The 26,447-nt window shown below is 35.1% G+C and overlaps 1 protein-coding gene across 2 annotated transcripts; it reads left to right on the forward strand.

The window, feature by feature from the left end:
• Positions 1–438: 438 nt before the first annotated feature.
• LOC149203472 (WAT1-related protein At1g21890-like) lies at positions 439–3,281 on the forward strand. Of its 2 annotated transcripts, none has more exons than XM_089403451.1 (7): positions 439–815; positions 930–992; positions 1,085–1,201; positions 1,542–1,749; positions 1,844–1,948; positions 2,262–2,413; positions 2,637–3,281. In XM_089403451.1, exons 1-7 carry the CDS (start codon positions 613–615, stop codon positions 2,872–2,874), a joined length of 1,086 nt encoding a protein of 361 aa, XP_089259577.1. In that variant the 5' UTR covers positions 439–612; the 3' UTR covers positions 2,875–3,281. The 2 variants fall into 2 exon arrangements, with proteins under 2 accessions (XP_089259577.1, XP_089259576.1); XM_089403450.1 differs by having other exon boundaries at positions 444–815; positions 1,844–2,002.
• The last annotated feature ends 23,166 nt before the right edge of the window (positions 3,282–26,447 follow it).

Raw genomic sequence — 26,447 nt, forward strand, 5'->3', positions numbered from 1 at the left:
CTCTTTATCAAAGAGTTAAAAGAATTGAATTCTTCTTATTCCCCTTGGCCATGTCGTTCTCATACACCGTGGAACGCAATAAACGTGTAAGAGCACAGGTATCCATGTGATACGTGGAACAATAAATCTATGGCAGCAGAATGCAGTACCTAAAGGAGTATGATGTTTTCCAGCCCCTTCCCCTGCAAGTGTGGTTGGGAATAGTGAAGGTGGGGGATCTGATCATTTTTCTCCAATCACAATCAACAATTCACTGTTCACAATCTGGAATTTACTGTGGGACCAAAATTTTGGTTTCTCATTAGTGCAAAAGTTTCTGATTTGTTTTTGCTATGACCGTTTTGACTTGTAGTTGCATCTACCCTTCCGAGCTAACGCTGTGGTAGATCTCGGCCACATACCGGGAAGAGGATGTCGGGTTTTGCCGGCAATAATTGAATCAAACATATCTTTGTTGGTGCTTAGTATAATATAATACTGGAAACATCTGTATTGAATTAGCCCAGTTAAGTCCAGTGGCTGAAAGAATGGCTAGTGGCTTGTGTGTTGTATTTAAGTTTTAGCTCTTCTTAGCTCCCAGAGTAGAAACATCCGAATTGAATTAGCCCAGTCATGTCAGTGGCTGAAAGAATGGCTAGTGGCTTGGCCTCATTCAAGCCCCATATAGCCCAGCTTGCAGTTCAGGTGTGCTATGCAGGCATGAATATCATTACCAGAGTGGCTCTGCAAGATGGAATGAATCACTTCATATTTGTATTTTACAGGCAGGCTGTTGCTTCATTGGTCATCAGCCCTTTTGCTTATTTTCTAGAAAGGTACATTATTTCTGTATATTTTTGAACTACCTGCAAATTCAAGATTGGATTATGGATCTGCATGCCTGTTAAATCTTATGTCATGTATTTTTCATCTTTTCTTGTTCCTTTCAGAAGTGAAAGACCTGCAATGACCTGTGCTGTCTTCTGGGAGATTTTTACGCTTGCATTTGTTGGGTAAGTAGGTAGTGAAAACTCTAATGCTAACACTGCAAACCGATCTACTGATTGATGATTATTTTCTAATCACAGGATATTGCGAATTGCAGGATCACTATGAACCAGAATTTGTACTTTGCAGGCTTGCAAGACACTTCGTCTACATTCGCTTCTGCAACTACAAACCTCATTCCTGTTGTCACATTTGTGTTGGCCACAACATTTCGGTACTGACTAATGCTTATATTCAATTTTTTGACAATTGCTTAAATCCTCTGAAAGGTAGTTAACCTCGTTCAAGGTTCTTCTGATTTTATATATAAATCAATTTCAATTTCTATATATACATGATAGTCACACTTTGATTCTCAGATACCATAACTAATATCACTACGATTGCAATGGACTCTTCTTGTTTACTTTGGATTGAATCTGCTTACATGGGACCAATGGTTTTGACAGATTTCCTTTATGGGCAGTGTATTTAGTCTTCTGAAAACAGTCCAGACTATCGAAAATTAAAATACTTGCACTCCAATCTGATTTCAACGTTTTTTATATGATCAGAATGGAGCATGTTAATATCAGGAGTATTTATGGCCAAGCAAAAGTTGTGGGCACCCTAGTCTGTGTGGGTGGTGCAATGGTTATGACCTTATACAAGGGCCCTGTACTCCTGAAAGCTGTTAGTCGGCTAGGTCTTGACACATGGGTGCTGGGGGCCTTACTGCTGTTTGCTAGCTGTTTGGCTTGGTCTTGCTGGCTCACATTTCAGGTACTTATCTTATCTCTAGATATACAGAGAGATAGAGAGACAGAGACACAACAACCTTCTTTGAACACACTTTGATCATAACATTTCAATACAGGCTCCAGTTGTGAAGAGATATCCAGTTCAACAATCCTTGACTGCATTGATGTTGATCCAAGGAACAGTGCAGTCCTTTGTGGTGGCTTTAATTTTTGAGCGAAAGGTCTCTGTTTGGAAGCTAAACTGGGACATTAAGCTTCTCAGCATTGTCTACTCTGTTAGCATCTCTTCTCTGTATAGCTAAAACGTATTTTTCTCATGAATTTTCTTCATATTCTATAGATGTTTTCTTGCTTAGTACAACTACCATATATCTATCAAAAGGGGTTAAGAATTAACCAGGTTCAAAATTTTAGCAGCTGAAATTGAAAGTGGGTTCATTTTTTTACACACTAAAACAAACATATAAATTATTTTGTACAACCAGATCAGAACCTAATATTTGGTTTTGAAGTTATATCTTGATTTTGGTACAGGGAGTCTTGTGTTCAGCATTTGCATTCTTTGTACAAACCTATTGCATCCGAGTAAAGGGACCAGTCTTTGCTGCAGTGTTCAATCCAGTCGCAACAATACTGGTTGCAATTTTGGAACTTCTCATTCTCCATGTAAGGCTTCATCTAGGAAGGTAAGATTTCTCACAGCAAAACACCTCTGTTATAAAACACTATCAAGAAGTGATTTTTTTGGATATTTTATTTGACTAGGTTTATGTTAGATAATTGGGAGGAATGATGGTTATCTTTTTTAACTAGGTTCAATTCTCACAAATGATATATTAAACTAGGTTCAGTTCTCATAAATGATATATTGAACTCATAATAAGTAATTAATCTTCGCTTGTTTTGCAGTTTGTTGGGAGCAATCATGATCATTGCAGGACTTTATGTTGTATTGTGGGGCAAGGCAAAGGATAAATCTGAATTGGATACAGACACAGAAAAGAATGGACTTGAAAATGATTCCAACAACAACATCACAATTACAGCAACAGAAGAGTCTAACATCGACATTAATCAACCCCTATTACAACATGATGGCAGTGCTGAACATTTAAATCACTCAAACACACAAATTACTCGCGAGTAATTTTCGATTAGATCTAAACTTTCCGTTAGATCTAAACAGAGCTGAGAAGTAGGTTCTTTTAAGTTCCTGCCCCATAGAAAACCATGGTCCAAATTCGCAAGAATATAATGTATTTTTCTTCCCTTCCTATCTTCTATTATTTGACATAAAGGCCACGGTCACCAGTTTTTAATATCATGGTCTCAATTTTCCTAGACAATCATGGCATTTCCATGGTCTCAATTTTCCTAGACAATCCTGGCATTTCCAGGAGATTATATCTGTTTAAATAACGAAGAGAGTTAACCATTTTATTTGTACTGAAATCAGGTTACATTTTCAGGTTTGTTATTACAGGCAAGGGTATTTTTCCCAAACTTTTAATTTCTAGGTCAAGTAATTTTCATAGAATTGCAATTTTTGGGCTAGGTAAAGAAAAGAATGAAACAATTTACTTGGTTTATACTTTCCAATTTGTCATTACCGAAATCAGCTTATCAGGTTATGTAATTTTTTTATTTTATTTTTTTCACAATTCCAAGTTTGAATCGATGGAATTATTATTTTTCTTATTGAATTTTAAGTTAAATTGTTTAATAACATCAATGAGTTTTTCTTGATATCACTCCTACTCTCTATTCTTAAATATAAAGAATAAATTCAGTATGAGGTTCTTAAATATACAAGAATAAATTCAGTATGAGGTTCTTAAATATACAAGAATAAATTCAGTATGAGCTCAAATACTTTATGTGGGAATTGAATCTCCATATATGTGTGAGAAAATAAAGATAGGAAGACATCTTACACAAAATTTATGAGAATGAGATGAGAGATATTAAAAAACTCAAAAACTTAAAAGTCACATGAAAAATATCAAAGAGAATTATATATATATATATATTAAAGAATGGGATGTCATTCCAGGAGCAGTTTAATTGGTGATCGAAGTAATGTGAAATCTGTAAAAAACTAAAAGATTCAAAGTTCAAATTAGTTTCCAGAGAAAATAAGAGCCTTAAACAATTCTTTAAAAAAAACAATCGTCTTAAAAATAATTCTTAAAAATAAAATATAAAAAAATTTAAAAAACTCCCAAAAGAATATAAAAAAACTATATCTTTTTAATAATAAAGCTAAATTGGATATAAAAATGTATACTTAATATATTGGAATGATAAAAAAAATTCCATAGCACATTTAAAATACGACTGTGATATGATGTTGACGTTGTATTCATTTTCTCCCCTCTCGAAGGAAACGACTAGGGGCCACAAACCTTCAATGCTTTTATAAAATAATATGTTGACCAAAACTTTAACATTATGCCTAGCATTGCAAATTTAAATTAAAGATAAGGCAAACGGTAGAGTGATTGAACCTTTTTCCAATTTGGGTTGTCATTTTAATTTTATTTGTGCATGGTATCGACACGTTGATGTGATGAGTTTGAGAGGGTAGCGAATGAGTGGGAGAAGGTAGCGAAAGTATATTATATTATTGTTAAATGATTTTTATTTCAATTTAGTGTGGATGAGGATTTGTTGATATTTTTCATTTTTTAATTGATGGTTTAGATTGATTTTTATAAGTGTTACGGAGTTTGTTAGATTGCATTGACTCTTAATAAATTTAAAAAATTAGATTTGTGTAAAATAGTCCATTACGTTTAATAAATTTAAAAATTAGATTTGTGTCAAGTGGTTCCCACTTTCCAATTTCCTATTTCCTAGGGATTTGAGATTATTCTAATTCTAATAAATTTTGCTGACTTTCATAAATTTTGCTGATGTGTTTCTTTTATGTGATTTCTATCGAAAAACTCTTTCTAATGTAATTCAGAAATTTTATTTAGCAAAACGGTCCATTTTACAATAAAATGTGTAATTCATTTTTTTTCTCAAGTTAAAGTTGACCCATGACTTTTTTATACATGTTAATCAGGTAAATGTGTACTTTGGTAAGGCATTCTTTATGTTGCAATAATTTTTTGTTAATAATAATTTTTATTATATTTATGAAATCTTGACTTATATCTACGACATTAATATTTTTAATGTGATTGTACTAATTTAAAAATATGCAACATCATTATTTTCCATATTCTATACATCACACAATTATAAACATCAAATCTTATCATATCTTGATGATAAATCAAAATTAATATAACTATAAAAACAATATTATTTTTTTATTATAATATTATTATTTTTACATTAAATAATCACAATATTTTAATCGAATAAAAATTATTTTAAATCATATTCTAACATTCACAACTGTATAACCAAAAATATGAAAAATACTTTTACTTTATGATTTAATTTAATATAACTTTCTAAAATTTAAAAGAGACATAGATTTACTTTATGATTTAACTTTCTAAAATTTAAAAGAAACATAGATTATGACATGTTTGATCACTTCAAAAAAGCAAAAAATTTAAAAAACAATCACGCCCACGCGTAAAAGTCAAAATTATAAGTAAAATTAGCACCAAGATGAGGAAAAAAATTATAATTTAATTTAATATAACTTTCTAAATTTTGAATTTAAAGGAGACAGATTATGGCATGATCGACAACTTAAAAAAAAAATACTAACAAAATTAATTTTAAACGCATTAATATGATTCAAAATGATAATGCCAAAATTAATTTTAAACGCATTAATATGATTCAAAATGATAATGCCATATTTAGAGGATAATATTTGGGAGAGAAAACAAAAAAATTACTTGTTTTAATTATATTTCCAACTTATCTCCTTCTAACTCAAATATCAAGTGTAGACAACCAATGGATGTGAAATTAAATTATACACTCAACATGTATCCAATGACTTCAATACACTTTTATTATGTATTCTTAATTTTTTCTGATGTGGATCTACTCAGAAGTATGTTGAGTGGGTACTCATTGGGTGTGTAATTTAATTCCACATCCCATGGTTGTCTACACTGGACATTTGAGTAAACTCATAAGGATAAGCCAAAAATACAATAAAAAGGAAGTTTCTTTTATTTCTCATTAAAAAATCATAACCCTTATTTTATTATTTTCCCTATTTTTTATTATTTTCCTTAGGAGGCCCAGGTTTTAGACCTCAAAATTCCCCTAATGCTATCCGTGGATCAATAATGGGATCTAAATCCATGGTGGGGGAAAAGGTTATGGAACTCAAATGCTTAGCAAAAGCTAAATTATTCTTGTGGTTTCTCATTAGAAATAAAGCTTTCATCTCGGATAATCTAAAAAAATCCTCATTCCAAGGGCCAGGAATTTGTATTATGTGTCATTAAGTTGGGGCATCTATTGTCCACCTCTTTCTTTCATGCACTTGTATCCAATCTGTTTGGGCGGAATAAGAAGAGATCATGGGCAAGCCTATATATGAGAATATCCCTCCATTGATGTTTTTCTTTCAAACTAGCTCTCTTCATAGCACAATAAACAACACAAAGTGCTTCCTCTAACCATTGTTGGGGTGTTTTATTAGAACATAATCGAGTCATATTTGAGAACAAGGAGCCTTCAACTCTCAAAGTGGAAATCAACAACTTTGCAATCCTTGATCCTTTTCATCAGGTATCCAAGTCAAAGCAAAAAGAGCCTCATCTAGCTTTGCATATCCAATCTGACACTTTTTAGGCATTCTTTGATGGTGCAACATAAGGAGCTCCCCACAACATGAGGTCGGTGGGATATCTTCCTAACTTCCTCCCACTCCATTGCTTTCTTGGTGAATGTAGCGGTGGCAATAAATAATTTCGCTGAACTTATGGTTATTAAACTATTGCTTCACCGAACCAAAGGAAAAAAGTTTACTCATCTTCGTATCCATGGTGATTCATTATTAAACATAAAATAGATAAAGGGAATATCAAAACTTAATAACTACTCACTTCAACCACTCTTTCAAAACATTTAACATATTATTTCTTCTTTTACTCACAACACTTATCATTATGTGTTCAAATTAAAAAATTGCAATGGTGATTCCCTCTCTAAAGCTAGATTGACATTTAACAAAGGAACCTACGAAATTAAAGAAAATAAAAAATGCATTTAGTTAAAATTTATTCATAACTATTGGATCTAACTAGTCTTAATATGATAATGATAGAGGATCACAAGAAATCAATTTGCAATATGATAATGATAGAGGATCATAAGAAATCAATTTGCAATATTTATGTTTTTCTTTTTTTCCTTTTGGTTATTTTCGTGGAACTTTGACCCTTTTTGGCATATCATCTTTTGAGATATATTATTGATTATATATGGTTGACTTATATATATACCATAATTGAATTTTGCTGCAAACTTTTGAATGTTCATCTGATCCGGATTTAAACAGGAACGCAACAAAATACAGAGATACACAAAGATGTAGCGGAAATAATACTTCATTTCATTAATGGAATATTGAAATATGCTTACAAACAATAATGGAAATAAACCAGCTAGGGCGACGGTAGCTTATCTATGAGAAGAGATGTGGTGGCTACATGCCTTTGAACTGTTCTAAACTGTGTTACAATGAGGCTCGAAGGCCTATTTATTGTTGAGAAACAATGGAAAACCCTTCACATTCCAAAACCTAACCCTAGAAGATGAAACGCCAAATTGTGGGCCCCGTTTTTGGGTAAGTTGGTACATCAACTTCCCGGGGTCGCGAATTGGTCGTATTATCTCCGTTTGATGCGCATGATAGCCCGTTGGAAAGATCTCTCCGAGGACTACGACGGAAAAGACGATTTTTTGGTAGCAAAATCATTGTGGGTGGATTTCCCAAAAAACGTCGTTTAGGGCCTCAAAACGGCTTCGGAAGTTTAGTACCCGAAAAACTGCTAAAAATAGTAAACTGTGCTATAATTAAGGAAACTGAAAAACTGAAAGAGACAGTTGTGGGGGTCCAAATGGGATAGGTGGGTGGCCACCAACATCCACCTGGATCATTCCTCCCCCATTAGGAAGTAATGGTTCCCATTGCGTTGAGTTCCTCCCTGAGATGAGGAAGCTTCTGCTGAGCTGGGTCTCTGGTGATCTGTTCTGCAATCTCTGATGTGTCCAGAAATGGTGGGGAGCATGGTCGGCGACGGCCCACATTGAACACTCGATGCAAGCGAAGGAATGGAGGAATGTTGTGCTTCAAAGCATTGTTTCCCATAGCCTTGTTACTGGTGTAAGGACCATGTCGAAGTGGTCTGAGTTTCTGATGGGTTCTGGTAAGGCGCTCCCTCTGCAAATGTAACCAAGCTTTGTCGCCCACCTGAAACTTGTGTGGTACCCTTATGGGTAAGGAGAAGTTGTTCTTGTGTTTTGTCACGACTGTATCCCTCTGTTGCTGCTGCTGTGTGGAGGAACCCTTCACGGGGGTCATGGATGTAGCAACGATCTTCCCCTTACTTTGGGAGCGAACCAGATAGAAAATAAATTTCCTAGTCTGTGAGATGAGCTTGCGGCCTTTCTTAGCAGTGATCAAAGAGGTGGCGGTAGGTGGGGCTACCTCTGGTATCCTGTATGATGAATTATCCAAATAAATGATGACAGTGCGAGGCCTTGACTCATACACAGCATGTCGCCTCCACAAGTATGGCTGGCCTAATAGTACATCACAAACATCCAGAGGTGTAACATCACACAATACCTCGTCTATGAAGGGTTTGATGCTGTAGGGAAGGAGGCACTGCTGGCGAACTTTGAGATCTCGTCCTTCGTGAATCCACCCAATACTGTACGGCTGTGGGTGTGGTGTAGTTGGTAGGTCCAACCGCTTCACGACCTCTGCTGAAATGAGGCTCTTTTGGTTGCCACTGTCGACAGTGAATTGCGGTGACGAACCCTTCACCCACATCTGTGAGTGGAAAAGACCTTCCCCCTCCTCTGGATCTCCGGGCTCATTTTTCTGGATCTTGGCGGTGGCAACAGTGGCACTGGGCTCTGCATCAATGATTTGTTTCCCTTTGCCATTCCCCTTGTCAAGTTCTAGCTCAGGGTTAGAACATGCATCTGATTCGGAAGCCTTCAACTCGGCCACCAGCGACTGTTTGGTCCGACACTAACTTGTGTTATGAGTGGGACTCTTGTGGAACTCACACCACTTTCCTGTGTCCTTCTTCGGCTTCGTGGTGTTGTTCTTTTCTTGCGGCTTCGATGGGTTGTCTTGGGTCACCCCGCCTTGGCTTTGTCCTTTGGGCTTTGGATTTGCAGATTCAAAGTCTCGCTTCTTCTGTTTGAACTTTTGCTCGATTTTGACAGCGTATCGGTATGCTGTGCCGAGTGAGGAGATGTTCAAGAAATCCATCTCTTCCTGGATGTATCTGTGTAGGCAGATGCGGTATTTGAGTACCAGATGCAGCTCAGAATCTTTGATACCCAATTGTGTGCGAAGGATATGAAAAATGTTTGTGAACTCCGACACATCTTGGTATCGTCCCTGCCGCAGTGTGGTCCATTTGATGTATTTGTCCTCATAGCTTTTGACAGGGTAGTACTGCTCCTTGATGGCATCCCGGAAGTCATTCCAAGTGGGTGCGGCTGATAACAGTGAGCCTGTACTTTCATCCTTTTGCTCGCAGTAGGTTTCCCACCAGTCCTTGACGTGGGGGGCTGCTTTGAGAAGAGCAAAAACAATCTTTTCCCGACTTGAAAATTCATGAACAGAAAAATACCCATCTAGTAGATTTAACCATTTATCTACGGCATCTGTGTCTATTTGACCTCGAAGATGGGGATTTCAAAATTAACTTGTACCTTAAACGGTGTGGCGTTTCCAGAGTAGCTGTTGGAAGCCGATGCGTCGCCTCTAGGTAGCCGCTGAAGGATCTGCGCAAAGCTATCCATCATCGCGTTCCTTCGCCGCTCGAGGGCTTCTTCGAGCAAGATTTTAATAGGATCTCCTACCCCCTCGTCCTTCTTCTCATCCGCCATGGGAGGTCGTCGAGATTTGCGAGGCTGGTCTTGCAAAGGTTCGACCAGTTCAAGCCCTAACTCCTTATATCCTGACCTCGTTGGGGACATGCAAAGAAAAACAGAGAAAAAACAGACCGCTCTGATACCACTGATCTGGATTTAAACAGGAATGCAACAAAATACAAAGATAACCATATACACAAAGATGCAGTGGAAATAATACTTCATTTCATTAATGGAATACTGAAATATGCTTACAAACAATAATGGAAATAAACCAGCTAGGGCGACAGTAGCTTATCTCTGAGAAGAGATGTGGTGGCTACATGCCTCTGCACTGTTCTAAACTGTGTTACAATCAGGCTCGAAGGCCTATTTATTGTTCAGAAACAATGGAAAACCCTTCACATTCCAAAACCTAACCCTAGAAGATGAAACGCCAAATTGTGGGCCCCGTTTTTGGGTAAGTTGGTACATCAACTTCCCGGGGTTGCGAATTGGTCGTATTATCTCTGTTTGATGCACATGATAGCCCGTTGGAAAGATATCTCTGAGGACTACGACGAAAAAGATGATCTTTTGACAGGAAAATCGTTGGCGGTGGATTTCGCAAAAAACGTCGTTTAGGGCCTCAAAACTGCTCCGGAAGTTTAGTACCCAAAAAACTGCTAAAAATAGTAAACTGTGCTATAATTAAGGAAACTGAAAAACTGAAAGAGACAGTTGTGGGGGTCCAAATGGGATAGGTGGGTGGCCACCAACATCCACCTGGATCATCATCTCACTTGGGAGCTTTCTTGGATCCTTTCTCTTGGATAAAGTAGTGGGTTTTGTCCCTTTAAACTACTATGAGCACCTTATCTGTAATATTGTCTTATTTATAAACTTGCAAGAATATTTTACATGGAAAATGAAAAATAGTTATTTAGTATATTATTGAAGTAACAAAATATTGAGTAATCTTTGGTATATATAAATTAAAATATTGTAAATAAAAGTATTATACATGTTTTAAAGATTTTTCTAATAACAATATTGAAATAAAAAATAATATAAATATAATACCCTTTTAAAATGTTCTAAAAAAATGAAATACATGGGATGTGTGTTAAATATTTCATAACATTTGACAATGTATTTCATAAGGAGTGCAATCAACAATTATTTTAGAAAGAGATTTGTTTCAAAAATACATTACCATGTGCACTATATCCACTAACTTGTTTCACATGTACATTACTATGCACACTACATCCACCTAAAACTTATTAGGAAAACTTTTCTCATTAATCATAGTTTGAGCCATACTAAGATTGTTCTATTCATTTGCTCCACAACTCTCTTCTATATTCCACCTCTAGAAATTAACATGACCTGTGTGTGCAACACATAAAATAGGTGAAGCTTTCGGTGAGAAACAATGGGTAAAGGATTGGACTCCTACTCTTATGATATAGATTTGAGTGGTACAATGCTCTACAATCTAAAACAATGTGGAACAAGGATGTACTATCTTAGAAACTATATTGTATAGGGAGAAATTGACCAACTTGTGACTCTCCTAATATAAAGGGTTAGGAAATTTTTTCCAATTATCTATATTTATTTTCATAATCCTTAAAATAGTTCAATGTAATATATTCAACAAAATATACCAACATGTAGTTCAATTTACTCAATATTTGTTTATACAACATGAACTTTTAATCCATAATGACCCATTTTCATCTGTGTTAAAAAATGCAACAATAAATTCTCAATTTGGTTTTGCCTTGATTAAATTGAGAAAATTTGAATTTCCACATCAACAGACAACTTGGATTCAGTTAACTTGCATGACATGGCTTGCGTCATCCAATTTGCTCAGTAAATTCAAGATGGAGAAGTTAGAGTTCGGTTTAGCATGTGTGATTGCTAATTTGTAGCAAGCAAAGTCAGTTATCTCAAGTTGTTTTCAGTTAAACTAGTTCCAACTATTGGAGGTACTAGTGGAAGGTCAGTTGTGCAGTGGGACTTCAGTCAAACTCAGTGATCATCCAGTTAACTAATCAATCAGCCCAAAATATCTAGTGCATGCAGAGAATTAGAGTTATCCTAATTGAGGTCGAGATTCCAAGGCAGTGTAACATAAGTTGTAGAATAGTCTTGAGTGTATAGGTGTTGCATGCAACCTGATGATCAACCTTGGGAATTGTGTAATCCATTCTGGAGAAAATCTTAAATAATAGGGGCCTAATTTCTAAAGGAATTGTGCATGGAAATAAGGGTTCAAGCAGAGGTAGAAATTGACTAAGTTTGGGTCAGAGCTTCCCAATAAGCAGAGACATATGTTATTCACTTGCAAGTTGCATTCAGTTGAGTGAAGCAATTATAATGCATCTCTATTCATCATATGAATGCAAGCAAGCATTGCGGTTTTTAGCATATTGATTTCCCCAGGAAAAAGATTACATGCATGTTTTTTATTTCTTATTGCATGTTTGGAATTTTTGTTCTAGATTTTGAATTAACTTCCGCGGAGCAATAGAGTAGGTTTGTGTCTTGTGATTTTGATTAAAACTTCATGATCCATTACAAATATACACCATAATTTGTACATGGTATCAAAGCAGGATCCACACTAGAGCAGAAATTTTGAAGTTGTTTCTCATGAGGTTTGAATTTGGAGTTAAATGCAGTAGGATCTATTCAAAGCTGAGAATATGGCCTTCAATGGACTAAGGCTATAGTATGCCTTGGAAGGTAGCTCTAATTTCATCTCATGGAAGGATCACATGGAGGCGGTATTGGATGAAAATAGATTGTTAGAATACATCAAGACATATGTTGCAAAACTATTGGAATCTGATGCCTAGAACCTTGCTTAGTGGAAGAAAGATGTAGCTAAGGCGAGGAGAATAATCTTGGAGGGAGTATGGGATGACATTGTATCAAACCTCCATGAAAAAGAAACTATGTTTGAAATGTGGAAAGCACTCACAAAATTGTTCAAGAATAGTAGTGACCACAGGAAGCTGGAACTCAAGGATAAACTTCGAAGTATCAAGATGCAGAAGAATGACACTACTTCATAGTATCTAAGCAGGTTCACACAATGTCGTGATGAACTTGATGGGTTTGGTGTTAATTTTGCAGAGGATAACTTGGTAGGTTTAGCCTTTCTAGGCCTTCCCAATATTTGGCATAGGTACCAAGGTTCAGTGAACGGGAGGGAGAAACTACTGAATTGGGAACGCTTATGTTTCAATTTGGTACATGAGGTAATAAGGTGGAATACTAGAGATGGGACTTCATCCAAGGGTGAGGATGAAGAAAACTTTGCATTGGTTGGAAAGGGAAAGAAGGGAAAAGAAGATAAATCTCAAACCAAACCAGATTTGAGCCAAGGGGGGAAGAAGAAAGATTTTTCTAAAATTAAATGTTTCCATTGTCATGAATTTGGTCACTACACCATGAAGTGTCCACACAAAAAGGAAAATAAGAAGACCTCAGGAGGAGCAGTAGGTGAAGCCTTGATGTCACAGTTTGAGCTTGAATTTACCCTTATCACAAGCATGGCCAGCACAATGATGGGGAATGTGTGGTGCTTGGACTTAGGTGCATCATTCCACATGACAGGGTGTAGAGAGTTTTTTAGTGATCTGCAGGAAAAATACTTACAGATCCACATTGAGCCAGGGGACGACGGAAGGTACAACATGACTGGGGTTGGTACAATCACCTTTTAGAGGGAATTAGGCTCCCCTCTCAGGCTTAAGGATGTTATGTTTGTTTCGGGCCTAAAGAAAAATCTCATCTCTGTTGCAGTTTTGAAAGACAGTGGTTATGATGTGATCTTCAGTAAAGGAAATGCATTCATCAGAAACATAGTCATAGGACAGATGAAGCAAATCAAGGTTCATGTGAAGAACCTATATAAGATATACATGGAAGGCTGTGTTTCATTAAGCACAAAGGAAGAGAAGGTGAAGATCCACGATTTCAGTGAACTTTGGCACAAAAGACTTGGCCATTCACATCATGACGCCTTAAAGATTATGAAACAAATAACCAATGGCCTTCCCAAAGGATCACTTGAGCAATATGATGTATGAAAAGGATGTACTTTGAGGAAGTACACAAAATCCACATTCTATGATTGGGAAAAAAAAGCACATGCAACCCTAGAAAGGATCCACTCTGATGTCTATGGACCTTTCTCAATAGCCTCCATTGCTAGATAAAAAATATTTTTTTTCATTTTTATTGATGACTTATCAAGGAAGTGTTGGATCTTCTTCATGCAGAAGAAATATGAGATATTCTCCAAGTTCATAAAATTCAAGGCACTAGTTGAGAAAGAAACCGACAAGAAGGTGAAGTCTCTCAGGAGAGGTAATGGACATGAGTACGTGTCGAATGAATTTAAAAAAGATTGTGCAAAAGAAGGCATTTGACGAGAGTTGACAACACCCCACAACCCATAACAAAATGGGGTGGCTGAGAGAAAGAACCATAACATTGTGGGAGCAGCGTGGGTGATGTGGCATGACTAAGGCCTACCTCTGCATTTGTGGGCTGAGGCATGCAACATATTAGTCTATTTTCATAACCAGAGTCCTCATTGGATTCTTGGCATGATTACACCAGAGGAGGCTTTCTAGGGGAGGATGTTGGACGTGTCCCACTTCAGGATTTTTGTAGCCTATGTTTACTACCATGTCTCCAAAGAATCAAGGAAGAATATTGAGCTGACAATAGAATTGGGGGTATTTGCAGGTTGCACTGAAAATCCACACAAATACCGTGTGTACTTGTCATCCCTTAGAATGTCAGTTGTGTGAAGGGATGTAAAATTTGATGAGGAGAAAGCAATGTGGTTCTCTTTAGATGGAGCTTCAGATCCCACCAGAAGAGGATATTTTAGCTCCAAAGGAGGAACCTAAAGAAGTTTTGGAGCAGCCAAAAATTGAGGAGAAGGGAGTGGAGACAACCACTCAAGCATAACCATCCAGAGAAGGCAAAAAAAGAACCAGGGAAGCTGATAGACTTGTGCAAGATGCGAGGGAGAATGTGGGTGCTCCTTCAAATCAATGTAGGTAGAGAAGGTCACCTAATTGGTACACTAGCTACATGGCTCTAATGATTGAGCTTATAGAGACTGAGCCACCCTCCTTTGAGCAAGCAGTAGAGAAAATTGCATGGGTTGTTGTAATGTGTTGGTAGAAAAATAATGGATAGGTCGAGACCCTGGGTTCAGGAACAGGGGCCAACAAAGGCTTCGTTGTAGTCTAGCACAATGTCATAATTTTCACCTTATTAAGGAGGAATAAGGCATCTCACCCGAGGCGTGTTGTGACCTTATTTAGGAGGGGAGTTGCAACCTGGTGTAGGAATGAACCTCATGGAGGTTATCAATACCCAATAAACTCTAAATTGTAACAATTAGAGACCCAACCATAACAGATCAAGCACACATGGAGAATTAATATCGCATAGGTACAATCATATTAATTTTTTGAAAAGGTCACTTAATACCATACCCAAAGGTACACTTATATCCCTATAATCTCTTCTTCTATTAAATCCTGCAACATTACAATATTTCATTTGGCTCGAAGGCCTCATAGATATAACAAGAAACTAACATGATAGAGAAACATGGAAATAAGATAATAAGGAACAAAGCAGGCTCGAATGGCTCCACAACAACATTTTAGTATACACTTTGTCTCTCATCCTTCCCATCTTTCCCCACAGCTTTCTTAAACCCTGCGCTCACCTGGACTTCTACGTCTCCCTCGTATGCTTTTCTTTTTTCCTCTTTCGTCTGCCTCTGTCTCTCGGATGCATTTTCTTCCTCGACTGTCAGTGTTCCTCTCATCTCAATTGTGACTTCCTAATTCTAGGTTTCTCTGGCCTTCCTTTCACAAATACTGGTCTTTGGTTGGTCCCTTCTTCTTCTCCATTTGTCTCCTCCACTTCTTCCCAATGGTTACCTCTGGTCAAAATGTTGTCAACCTCCATAATGTATCGCAACTCAAAATGAAGGACCAACAGGCCCTGACCACAGTCCATTGACTCATCCCCGAGTCAATCATTTGTCAGTGTTGGTGGTTCAACTAATGTTGTTGGGGCTTCTTCCTGCGTTGTTCCTTCTTGACTGATTCCTTCTAATGAAGGACCCAACACCATGGTGGAGGAATATGAATTCATTGTAAAGAACAATGTTTGGGAAGTGGTCCCAAGACTAGTAGATAAATCAATTGTGGGTTTGAGATGGATTTTCAAGGTAAAACATGTAGCAGATGGAAGCATAGAGAAGTACAAGGCCAGATTTGTGGTGAAGGGGTACTCTCAATTTGAGGGAATTGACTATGAGGAGACCTTTGCACTTGTAGAAAGGTACTCATCCATTAGATCGATTCTTGCACTAGCTACGTAGATGGGGTGTGATATCAACTAGATGGATGTAAAATCAAAATTTATCAATGGGGTTATTATGGAGGAGGTCTACATCGAGAAATCAGATTTTTTTGAGACATTTTATCAAAGTCTCATGTGTGCAGACTCAAGCAAGCGGTGTATGGTCTCAAACAAGCATCTCCTGCTTGGTACACCAAGATCGATAGTTATCTCACCGGTTTGGGCTTCACCAAAATTGAAGTGGATGAAACCCTCTATCATGTCTTGGTAGAATGTAAATTGCTTATTATTGTCTTATATGTTGATTATTTAATTTTAATTGGTGATAAACAACTAATTAGATCTTGCAAGGAGGACCTTGCAAGGTAGTTTGAAATGAAAGACATGGGTCTCATGCACTACTTCCTCGCGTTGGAAGTATGGCAAGGCGATGGGGAACTTTTTGTCTCTCAAGGAAAGTATGCAAATGAGATACTACATAAGTTTTGCATGGAGAGTTGCAAACCCATGGAGAACCCTCTAACAACCAACTGGAGGAAGTAGGATGCCACTTCAGGTGAAGAAGTGAATGTTTCCATTGAAGTTGTGTGGCTTCATAGATGCAAATTGGGTGGGGAGTCCATCAAACAGAAAGATTATATTAGGTGGAATTCTCAATGTTGGGTCTGCAATGATTTCTTAATACAATAGGAAGAAAATATTTGTGGTGCTCAGCTCAACATAAGCATAATACATGGCTGTAAGTCAAGTATCATATGAGGCGATCTAGATGAGAAAGATACTTGTTCACTATTTGGTCAAATGATAGATCCCACTGTGATCTACTATGATAATAAGAGTTGCATCAAGCTCTCTCAGAATCATGTATTTCACAATCAATCCAAGCATATAGATATCTGGTATCACCATTTATGAGACTGTGTGCAGAGGAAGATAATGTTGCTTTAGTACATTCTGACATAGGAACAAGATGCTGACATTTTGACAAAGGCCTTGTCAAGAGGGAAGTTCAAGGTGTAGGATAAGGGTGGTTGATATGCCCTTTCTTGTTGAGAAGGAGTGTTGAAAAATTCAACAAGAAATTCTCAATTTGATTTTGCCTTGATTAAATTGAGAAAATTCTAATTTCCACACCAGCAAACAACTTGGATGTAATTAACTTGTGTGACATGGCTTGTGTCACCCATTTTACTTAGTAAATTTGAGTTGGAGAAGTTAGATTTCAGTTACACATGTGTAATTTCTAATTTGTAGCAATCAAAGTCAGTTATCTCAAGTTGTTTTCAGTTAAAATAGTTCCAACTGTTGGAGGAACTAGTGGAAGGTTAGTTGTGCAATGGGACTTCATTCAAACCCACTGATCATCTAGTTAACTGATCAATCGACCCAAAATTGCTAGTGCGTGTAGAGAATTCTAGTCACCTAGTTGAGGTGGAGATTTCAAGGCAGTGTAATATTAGTTGTAGACTAGTCTTGAGTGTACATGTGTTGCATGCAACTTGATGATCAACCCTAGGAATTGCCCAATCCGTTTTGGAGAAATTCCTAAATAATAGGGACCTATTTTCTCAAGGAATTTTGTAAGGAAATAGGGGCTCAAGTAGAGGAAAAAATTGATTAAGTCTGGATCAGAGCTTCTAAGTGAGTAGAGAGATAAGTTATTCACTTGTAGGTTAATGTGATCAGTTGAGCAAAGAAATTGTAATACATCTCTATTCATCAGATTAATGCAAGCAAGCATTGGGGTTTTTAGCATATTGTTTTCCCCAAGAAAAATAATATGTACATGTGTGTTATTTCTTATTGCATGTCTGGAATTTTTGTTCTAGATTGTGAATTAACTTCCGCAGAGTAGTAGAGTAGGTTTATGCTTTGTGATTTTGATTAAAACTTCATGAGTCATTACAAATCTACACCATAATTTCTATAATTTGGTCATTAGGTGGCCCTCTATTATCCTCCATAGTAGTATTACAATATTAACATTGCTACCAACTTGACAAAAACCCTCTAAAATGCTCTTCTCTTTTAGTTCACATTTAGCCATTATTTTTACCTTCATTTTAAAAAATGGTGCTACCCATAGCAACTTTTTTTCCTTTTTCCTTTTTTCAATGGGTGGGAGGTGTTAAAATTACCATATTTTTCAACCATGGTCTTAACAAAATCATAATTTTTGACATATATACCATTAAAATTGACCGCCTACATGAAAAATGGCACCAAGAGAAACACCTTTTCTTTTAGGGTAAAAATTATAACTTTGAAATGATGGCTTTAACACTTTGTACTATCATAAACAAAATGTTAAAATCAAACCTTTAATAAAAAATCAAAACTCCCAATAGGACCCCATTTTTTTCAAGGTCAAATTGCAATTTCTTTGAGACCTAAGGCTTTGACAATTAAAACCCTTACAATCAAAATCCTAAAATCAACCCTTGAATAAAAAAAAGGTATTATAGGTAGTAAACTCATTTTTTATGAGCTCAAAGCTGCATGAATTTTGAAACCATGGCTTAAAATTCTAGCACTTATGTAAATAAAATTATGAAAAAGGGGAAAAACTCAAATATTCAAAAAATAAATAAAAATAAAGAGGAAAAAGAAAAAATAGATCAAAATATGTAAATTATGGGGAAAGACATGAGTTCTTTTTTCAAAATCTCTCTCTCTCTCTCTCTCTCTCTCTCTCGCTATATATATATATATATATATATATATATATATATATATATATATATATATATATATATATATATATATATATATATATATATATATATATATATATATCTATCTATCTATATATATATATATATATATATATATATATATATATAATCAAACAAAATTAATTTGTCAATTTTCCTTAGCTTGTGTGATTGGGGGAATAGTTGCTATCCTTCTTACCCAAGTTGAATTCCCACAAATGACATGTTGAGCTCATTTTCAATATATTATTGTAACAGTTTTGAGATTGTTGTTGATTGACCTTGTACCATGAAGATTCTAGTGTTTACTTTGGATACCATCTTCAAAGGAAATATTTAGAGATTTTCCATAGACTTTATAACCAAGAAAAATCAAACATAAATTAATTAAAAATTTCCCTTATATCTTTCTATATAAACATACATAATTTATTTTAAAAATATATTCACAACCAATATATTAATTAAAAAATATAACATTAAAATCATAACCAAAAAACATATTTAATGAACATTATTTAAAAGAAAAAAGATATAGTTTAAAATTTAAAACATTTTCAAATATACTATCTAAAAAATTTGGAAAAAACAATTGAAAAAATTAAAACATTATATATATATATATATATATATATATATATATATATATATATATTGAATTTATTGGAAAAAAAAAACAATAATAAAATTTGATGGGTTTTTCCTAATTTATTTTGAAGGGCATATATTTACTAAACCTTTCCATGTTGAAACATTGTATATATAATTGTACTTTAATTGAAAAGAACAAATTAATTACACACTTTATTCAAAGAATGCTTAATAAAATATATCTCTTCCAAATATTAATAATGCTAGAAATAATTAACTACTCAATGAAAAAAAATCAATTTCAATAAAACCTTAATAAAATTATTCACAAAATTATCATTTTATATAAATCAACAAAATTCAAAAAATAACATTGAACCAACTTGCTTCCATTTAGTTTACATTTTTTAAAATCATTAAAATTTACATCATGGATGAGATGAAGCTATTTGCCCAATGGAAATGGCTTTCGAGCTTTCATTAGTTTCCATACATCATAAATGACATTCCAGTCTACCTCATTTAGAGCATGAGGTGCACTAAGAGAGAGAAACATTAACACATCTAATGTGTCCAAAGAAAGTCTTCATCTATTATCACTTTTATCCAATTTAATTTTGAGAAACGTCCTTCACATATTGTTGTACTAGTTGGAATAACAAGAATGAATTTCCATTGTCATATTACACATGGAAAACTTTCAAACCATTCAGGTTCATTTCCACATAGATCCCATGCTCCATGCATATGTTTTTTTGGGTATGATTTATAAATAGTACAAACAAACTCATCCATCTCACCCAAACATCTAGCAACATCCACAATAGGTGAATCTCCAACACTGAATTTTTCATGTCAACATGTTAACCATATTCTTATTTGAGCATCTCTATCATCTATCTCCTCATAATAATGGTGAGGACCAAAAAACTTAACAACAATAATATTGGAAAATCACTGAACCTCATATTTAGAGAACAAATCACCATTACAAAGCTCTTGCCCAAAATAATGCAATCATCTAGTGTCCCTGATCTATGTGTATTGGGACAACTCATGAACCTCAATGGATGTACATGTAACATACCTACACCATCTGAAAACACAAGAGTTCCTTTCTGTGCTTTCTTAAAAAAGCATGATGTGTGCACTATACCAGCTCCAAATATGCCTCCTAAAAACTGCTTATGAAGCATGCTAATTGTAATATCTAAAGTAGTGCCAATAGAAGTAATATCCACCTGATCCTCTTGGAACTTTTGATTCAACTTATTTAACTCAATAAGTACATTTGCAAGTAAATGGATGCAAAATTGTACTTGAAATATTGTTGCCAAGTCATACATTTTTTTCTTCCCTAACTCCCAATCTTTTAACAAAGCAGGCATGAGCTTAAAAAGTCTTCCCATGACCATTCCTCTAGACAACCACCTAATTTGGTGAATTTGTAACACCTCTAACTTGGTGATTTGAAATTTTTCCATTAGTTCTTTTAGTTCTCCATGCCTTTTAGCAACTTTTCTAGGTTGCATATAAACTTTATTTGTGAATTTATCAATAGATTGCAACTTGGGAAAGTGAGATGAAGCATCATTTGTTGCTAATGTTTTTCAATGAGCTATGGAATGGATACTTAATAAATTAGGAGCATGTTGACGTAATTTAGTCGATAAACCTTTACGTATACCCCTCATGGAAGAATCCTCAACATATCCAAATCCAACTAATTTCATCTAGGATAGATCCATCTCTGCTAAAAGGGTTGTTACTACATCATACATAGATTGAGTTGTTCCATCCTGAATTTGAAGTAAGTGTATGAATCTTGTCACATATTGGCCTTTTCCTTCATTTTTCAAATATGTAATATAAATAATTAGATGTTGCTCCATAGTTCTATTTGTACTTTCATCAAGTAAAATTGAGTAGAATGGACTATGAAAAATCACATCTTTTAACCTTTTACAATATTCCTCTTTGGAAGCTTGTAGAAACTATTTTTCATATGTTGTTTTTGTATATGTTGAGTATTCATCTATTAAAGGACTGTTTGGAGTACATTTATATCTATTCAAGTGTCAAATCAACTTATACACTTCTAATTGTAAGTCATGGATAACAACAAAATACATATTTTCAATTACTAATTTAATTCTCTCCTTCTCAACATCTACCATTAGCTCTGTTAGGTTCCTATACCAATAGGACTCATAATTTTTGAATGATTGATATTAAATATGTAATATGTACATACCTTTGCTTTCTGCAAATGTTTTCCATATTCTCAAAAAAAAATTAAAAAATGTAAAGAGGGTATGCCCTAAAAGAAAAATCAAAGGGAAAAAAGAATAAAAAAAGGTCAGGAAAAAAATGAAAAAATGAACCCAAAGAAAAGACCAGGAAAGTGTGCAAGTCCAAATGCCACTACTATTTACTTTTCTGCATAATAATGATTGTGTGCAACTTGTTATTCATGCCACAATCCATGGTAATCAAAAAATTTAATCTTGGTTATTCCATGTTTTAAATTTCATATTTATAGATAGAGAATGAAAACCTGACCAAACTGTTTAACCTTGGCAGATAATTAGATTAGGTAGAGTGAATAACAGGAGCTCAACTGTTTAATCTGAGCCCTTGGATGTAATAAGTTTAGACTTAGTTAGAATACCATTGTAAAATAAAAGAAAAAGGTTTTGATAAGGGTTTGCCAACTTAAGTGCACCCTAATAAAGAGAAGTAAAAATGGTAGGATGAGTAGGTGGGTAAGTAGAAGAATGGTTGCAGAATTGTGATGATTGTCAGATAAGAGCATAATATTCACTTTCATCATCAAAAGTTCTAAGTATGGGTGAAAATCAAGCATGCATCAAAGTTCACAAAGTCAAAATGATTAACTTCCCTCACTCATTACATTTTCACTTAACTAATTTCCAAGAAAAAGTCTTAAGTACCTAAAATCTTAAGTCAAAGGGGCTCAGAGCATTTCTCTAACTTCTAGAGGGACTGAACCCTCGGCCTAATGACTTATAGATCTTAAGTACAAAAAATCCCCTCATAAACAGTCACCCCCTTCAAATCACTCATTTTCCCAAACAAATCCCTTTTCTTAAGAAAAAACACCATTTTTTTTAAAGAAAAGTCATTTCCCCCTAATAAACCCCTTTTTCTAAGGATAATACCTTGTTACCTAGGAAAAGTGAATCCCCCCATATAAACCCCTTTCCACTCAAACAACTCATAAAAACCATCTTACCCTAAGTATTTTGTGTATATGAATAAAGTGCGCCAATCATGTGTTATACATTAAACTTATGGTAAAAATCCTTTCTGCCCATTTTGTATTAATTTATTAACTTTATCATCTAAATCCCTATAAAACCCTTTTTCCTGTATGTTTTATTAAAAATCCATATGTTAATATCCCTCCCCAAAGTTTGAAGCATAAACTTATTAATAAATCAATTAATGGGATTAATTAAGTCAATCAGTGACTAATTAATAACCATGACCCACCACCGAATAAAGAAATTAATTAATCAATCAATGATTAATTAATAATCTATCCCCACCAATGAAATCCCTCCCGACGTCATTAAACCTCCATAATCCACAGTTAATTAGCCCCTCCGCACATTAAAACCCCATCGGGCCCCTCCATTAAACCTCACATCAAATCATCGCCCCGATCACCGTGCGATCTGACCCCTGTTGATCCAACGGTCGACGCTCATATCAGGCAGCCTCCGAAGGCTGACCTTTACCCGCCCGATATGGGTGGTTTCACTATTCACCCCGCCGCTACGTGGCGCCCGATGAATGGCATCAGGTGGCTTCCCCTCAAAACCACCCATGCCTCATAAGCAGTGCGATGGCCCTTCAATACCGCTTCCCCGCCATTTTGATAAACCACCCGTCCATTCATTTAATTGACTTTCGCGCCATATTTCGAAATTCTACCCATTAAACCTTATAACGTGAAAACCTGTGTTTTCATGGTTTTTGCTCGTTCGACTGTGTAAACCTATGAAACCATCTAGCGCCTCCCTGAACCTTTGCAACACGATTTCACCATCTATTTTCCATCCAAAACTCTATTGCGACCCCTTTCCCAATCATCCCTGTGCTAGAGAGCCATCAAGCACCCTTCATAAAGACCTGTGTTCCCTTATATAATATTGAATTTTTTTCAGGTTATCAAACTAAGATCAGAGCTTGGATAAACAGTTCTAATACTAGTCACAGAACTGGTTTATTCCAAGAATCAACAGAAAACCTCATTTAGAACTTGTGCTCAGAGGATGAACACAATTATACAAGGAAACAAAGAAGAAGGCAACTACACAGAGCATTAACAATCAAAACAGAGCAACCAGACAGAGAATACAGTTACAAGACAGTAAAAGCCTAAAATATACAGTGAAGGTAAAAGGACACAGTAAAGAACAATCAAAGTGTATTAGGGTTAAAGACCAAGTCAAGTAAATTAGCTAGCATGAAGATAAATAGCAAGGAAGACAATTACAAAGCATAGCTTACAGATCCATGTCAAAGTGAAGATGGATGAAAAAACAGAACGGTAAAAGTAAACTTGGATGTAGTAAGGGTTAAACATAAATGAAAACACTTTCACCAACAACTATGAAGTTTATCCAAAGTAAAAGTGAAAAATGATTAAAATAAATTTGAGGTTAAAAGATGCAATCAGAGCAAAATGGTACATTCTTTATAAATTTCCTGTTTAAATCATAGTTTTACAGAAACGATTGTGGCCAATCCAAGAAGTATTTTGAGAAACTGGAGGAGGTTTTTGTTCCTAAAGAGTCAGTCTACAAAAAAATATCTCACTTTTTACACAGGTATTACCAAAAGGGAGGTAAGTGCATGTCTTCACAGCCTATTTTTTGGATTGTGTAAAGTCCTGTTTTAGACATCTTTTTGTAGAGAATATTGTGAATAGCTAGAGCTGAATTTTGGGAAACTGAGAGAGGTTTATCTTAAAAACATTCTTATCTACAATAACCTCTTTCACTTTTTACATATCTATCTCATATTGAGATATAAAAGCATATCATTGGACCCTAAGTTTGCATAATTTCAGGGGCAAAATGCACAAAGGAAGGAGGCAGTTAGTGACTTGGAAGCCTCATCATCAATTAAGAGTTGCTATCAAATTCGACTTTCTCTTCTTTGTCACCATAAATCCATAAAAATAGTTCCAAATAGATTCATTAGTTTTTAATGTCCTTTATTTAAGTTTTATTAATGTAAAACAGTTTGAGATATTTGTAAAACCAATCTTGATATTTTTTCAAGATATTTCAGTTTAGAATTTGTATAAATACTTCTTCATTTGAAGTATTTTGGTGTGGATTAAAATACATTTCTGTAGACATTTTATATCAAGCTAAGGAGCTATTGTATTCGAGACTGGACTGGTTTTGCTGGATATGAAATAAAGTTGGGGAAATTTCACTGGATTCTTGTGCACAGTTGGAATAAATAAGTATTATCTCTTCATGTTTAAATATTGTTTTTTCTTCATGTTATGAATATTCATATGTGTCTCTTAAGAAATCTGAAAAGTAAACAAGGAATGATATCTCAGAATTAGCTTAAATGCTCTCTGTTTTAACTGTTTACTTTCTATATGTTTTCTACTAAACTATCTTGGTTTGGGAAATTCTTAATTGCTCCCTTACTTCCGTAGTTTACCCCCCTTTGGTCCATAGTAAAGGATTATTCATTGCCCTTTGCTGCTGGCCATCCTTCCTTTCTTCATCCTAATCTCGGTTAAGGATTCTTCATTGCCCTTGACACTGGTTAGGACTTTTCATCCATTTGAACCTGCAGATTTGTTTTTGCTGTGCTAGCCTACCCTATGAATTATTAACTTAGTGATTGATCAGATCCAGTTAATCCACTCTTGATTGACTCCATAGCCCAATGGCATGAATACTTGCTCTGCCCATCTGTTTTCTTAATTCCACCAACCAATCAAAACAAAACATCATGAGCACTAATAACTAGCCTGAAATCTACCCAAAACAAAGTTAAATTATAAAGAGAGAGCCCTCTCTCGACTTAGGCTGGCTAGAACCTGAGTCTAAAATAGGTTTGTGGTTACCTCGGAAATTTCTTTCTTTAACCTTGAGAAAATTTTGAGTGATAACAAGCTCTACATGTTTTGTAATCAGAAGATTACTTCTTTTGGTTTCTCCCTCCAAAAGTTGATGCGAAAATTTATGAGCCCCTAATTTATCATGGGAATTTAGACCACCAACTTGAAGAGTGGTGCTTCCATCTTTAGCAAATGGAGTTTCCCTTTTATATTTAACTCACAAAGAACATTGTATTTTACATTATTCATTAGTAACATTTTTCACTATTACTCAAAAGATATAAACTAGAAACACACCACATGCTAAACAATAGCTCATATTATCTTTTTTTCACTCATACTCCTCTCTATTACATCACACATATATGTACTAGAGAATGTATTATCTTGATTATGTCAAGATCTAGCAAGTCTATGACCATGTCAATTTGGCTCTTCAAACCACTAACTTGATTATATCAAACCACTAACCATTAATAGCTTATTTCTTGACCATATCTATTGATTAAGTCAATCATGATTTCCAACAATATTTCTATAAAAAAAGATCACTTTATTAACTAATAACTTATTACCATGCCAATTTATTGATGGATGTGTATCTATGATACTTATAGAAAAATCCATGCTAATAACTTATTACCATTTTAATTTATTGATAGATGTGAATCATATAATACTTACAGAAAGAAAAGCCCATGTTATTACCTTATTAGTATATTACCATTCCAATTTTCAATTGAGGTGTAACAACTCATTTTCATTTTTTTTTATTTTTGAAATAAAGCAGTTTTGAGTTTTTGTAATATAACTTCAAGTTTCTAAATAATTAGATTGAGTTTT

Source organism: Pinus tabuliformis, chromosome 2_1, assembly GCF_031772625.1.
Source record: "Pinus tabuliformis cultivar Carrire ecotype Pingquan chromosome 2_1, CPIR1, whole genome shotgun sequence".
NCBI classification, from domain to species: Eukaryota; Viridiplantae; Streptophyta; class Pinopsida; order Pinales; family Pinaceae; genus Pinus; species Pinus tabuliformis.

Coding starts and splice junctions, on each gene's coding strand:
- LOC149203472 (XM_089403450.1), top strand. CDS start 613: ATGTCAGTGGCTGAAAGAATGGCTAGTGGCTTGGCCTCATTCAAGCCC. Junction 993..1,084: donor TTTACGCTTGCATTTGTTGG/GTAAGTAGGTAG, acceptor TGCGAATTGCAG/GATCACTATGAACCAGAATT. Junction 1,750..1,843: donor CTTGCTGGCTCACATTTCAG/GTACTTATCTTA, acceptor ATTTCAATACAG/GCTCCAGTTGTGAAGAGATA.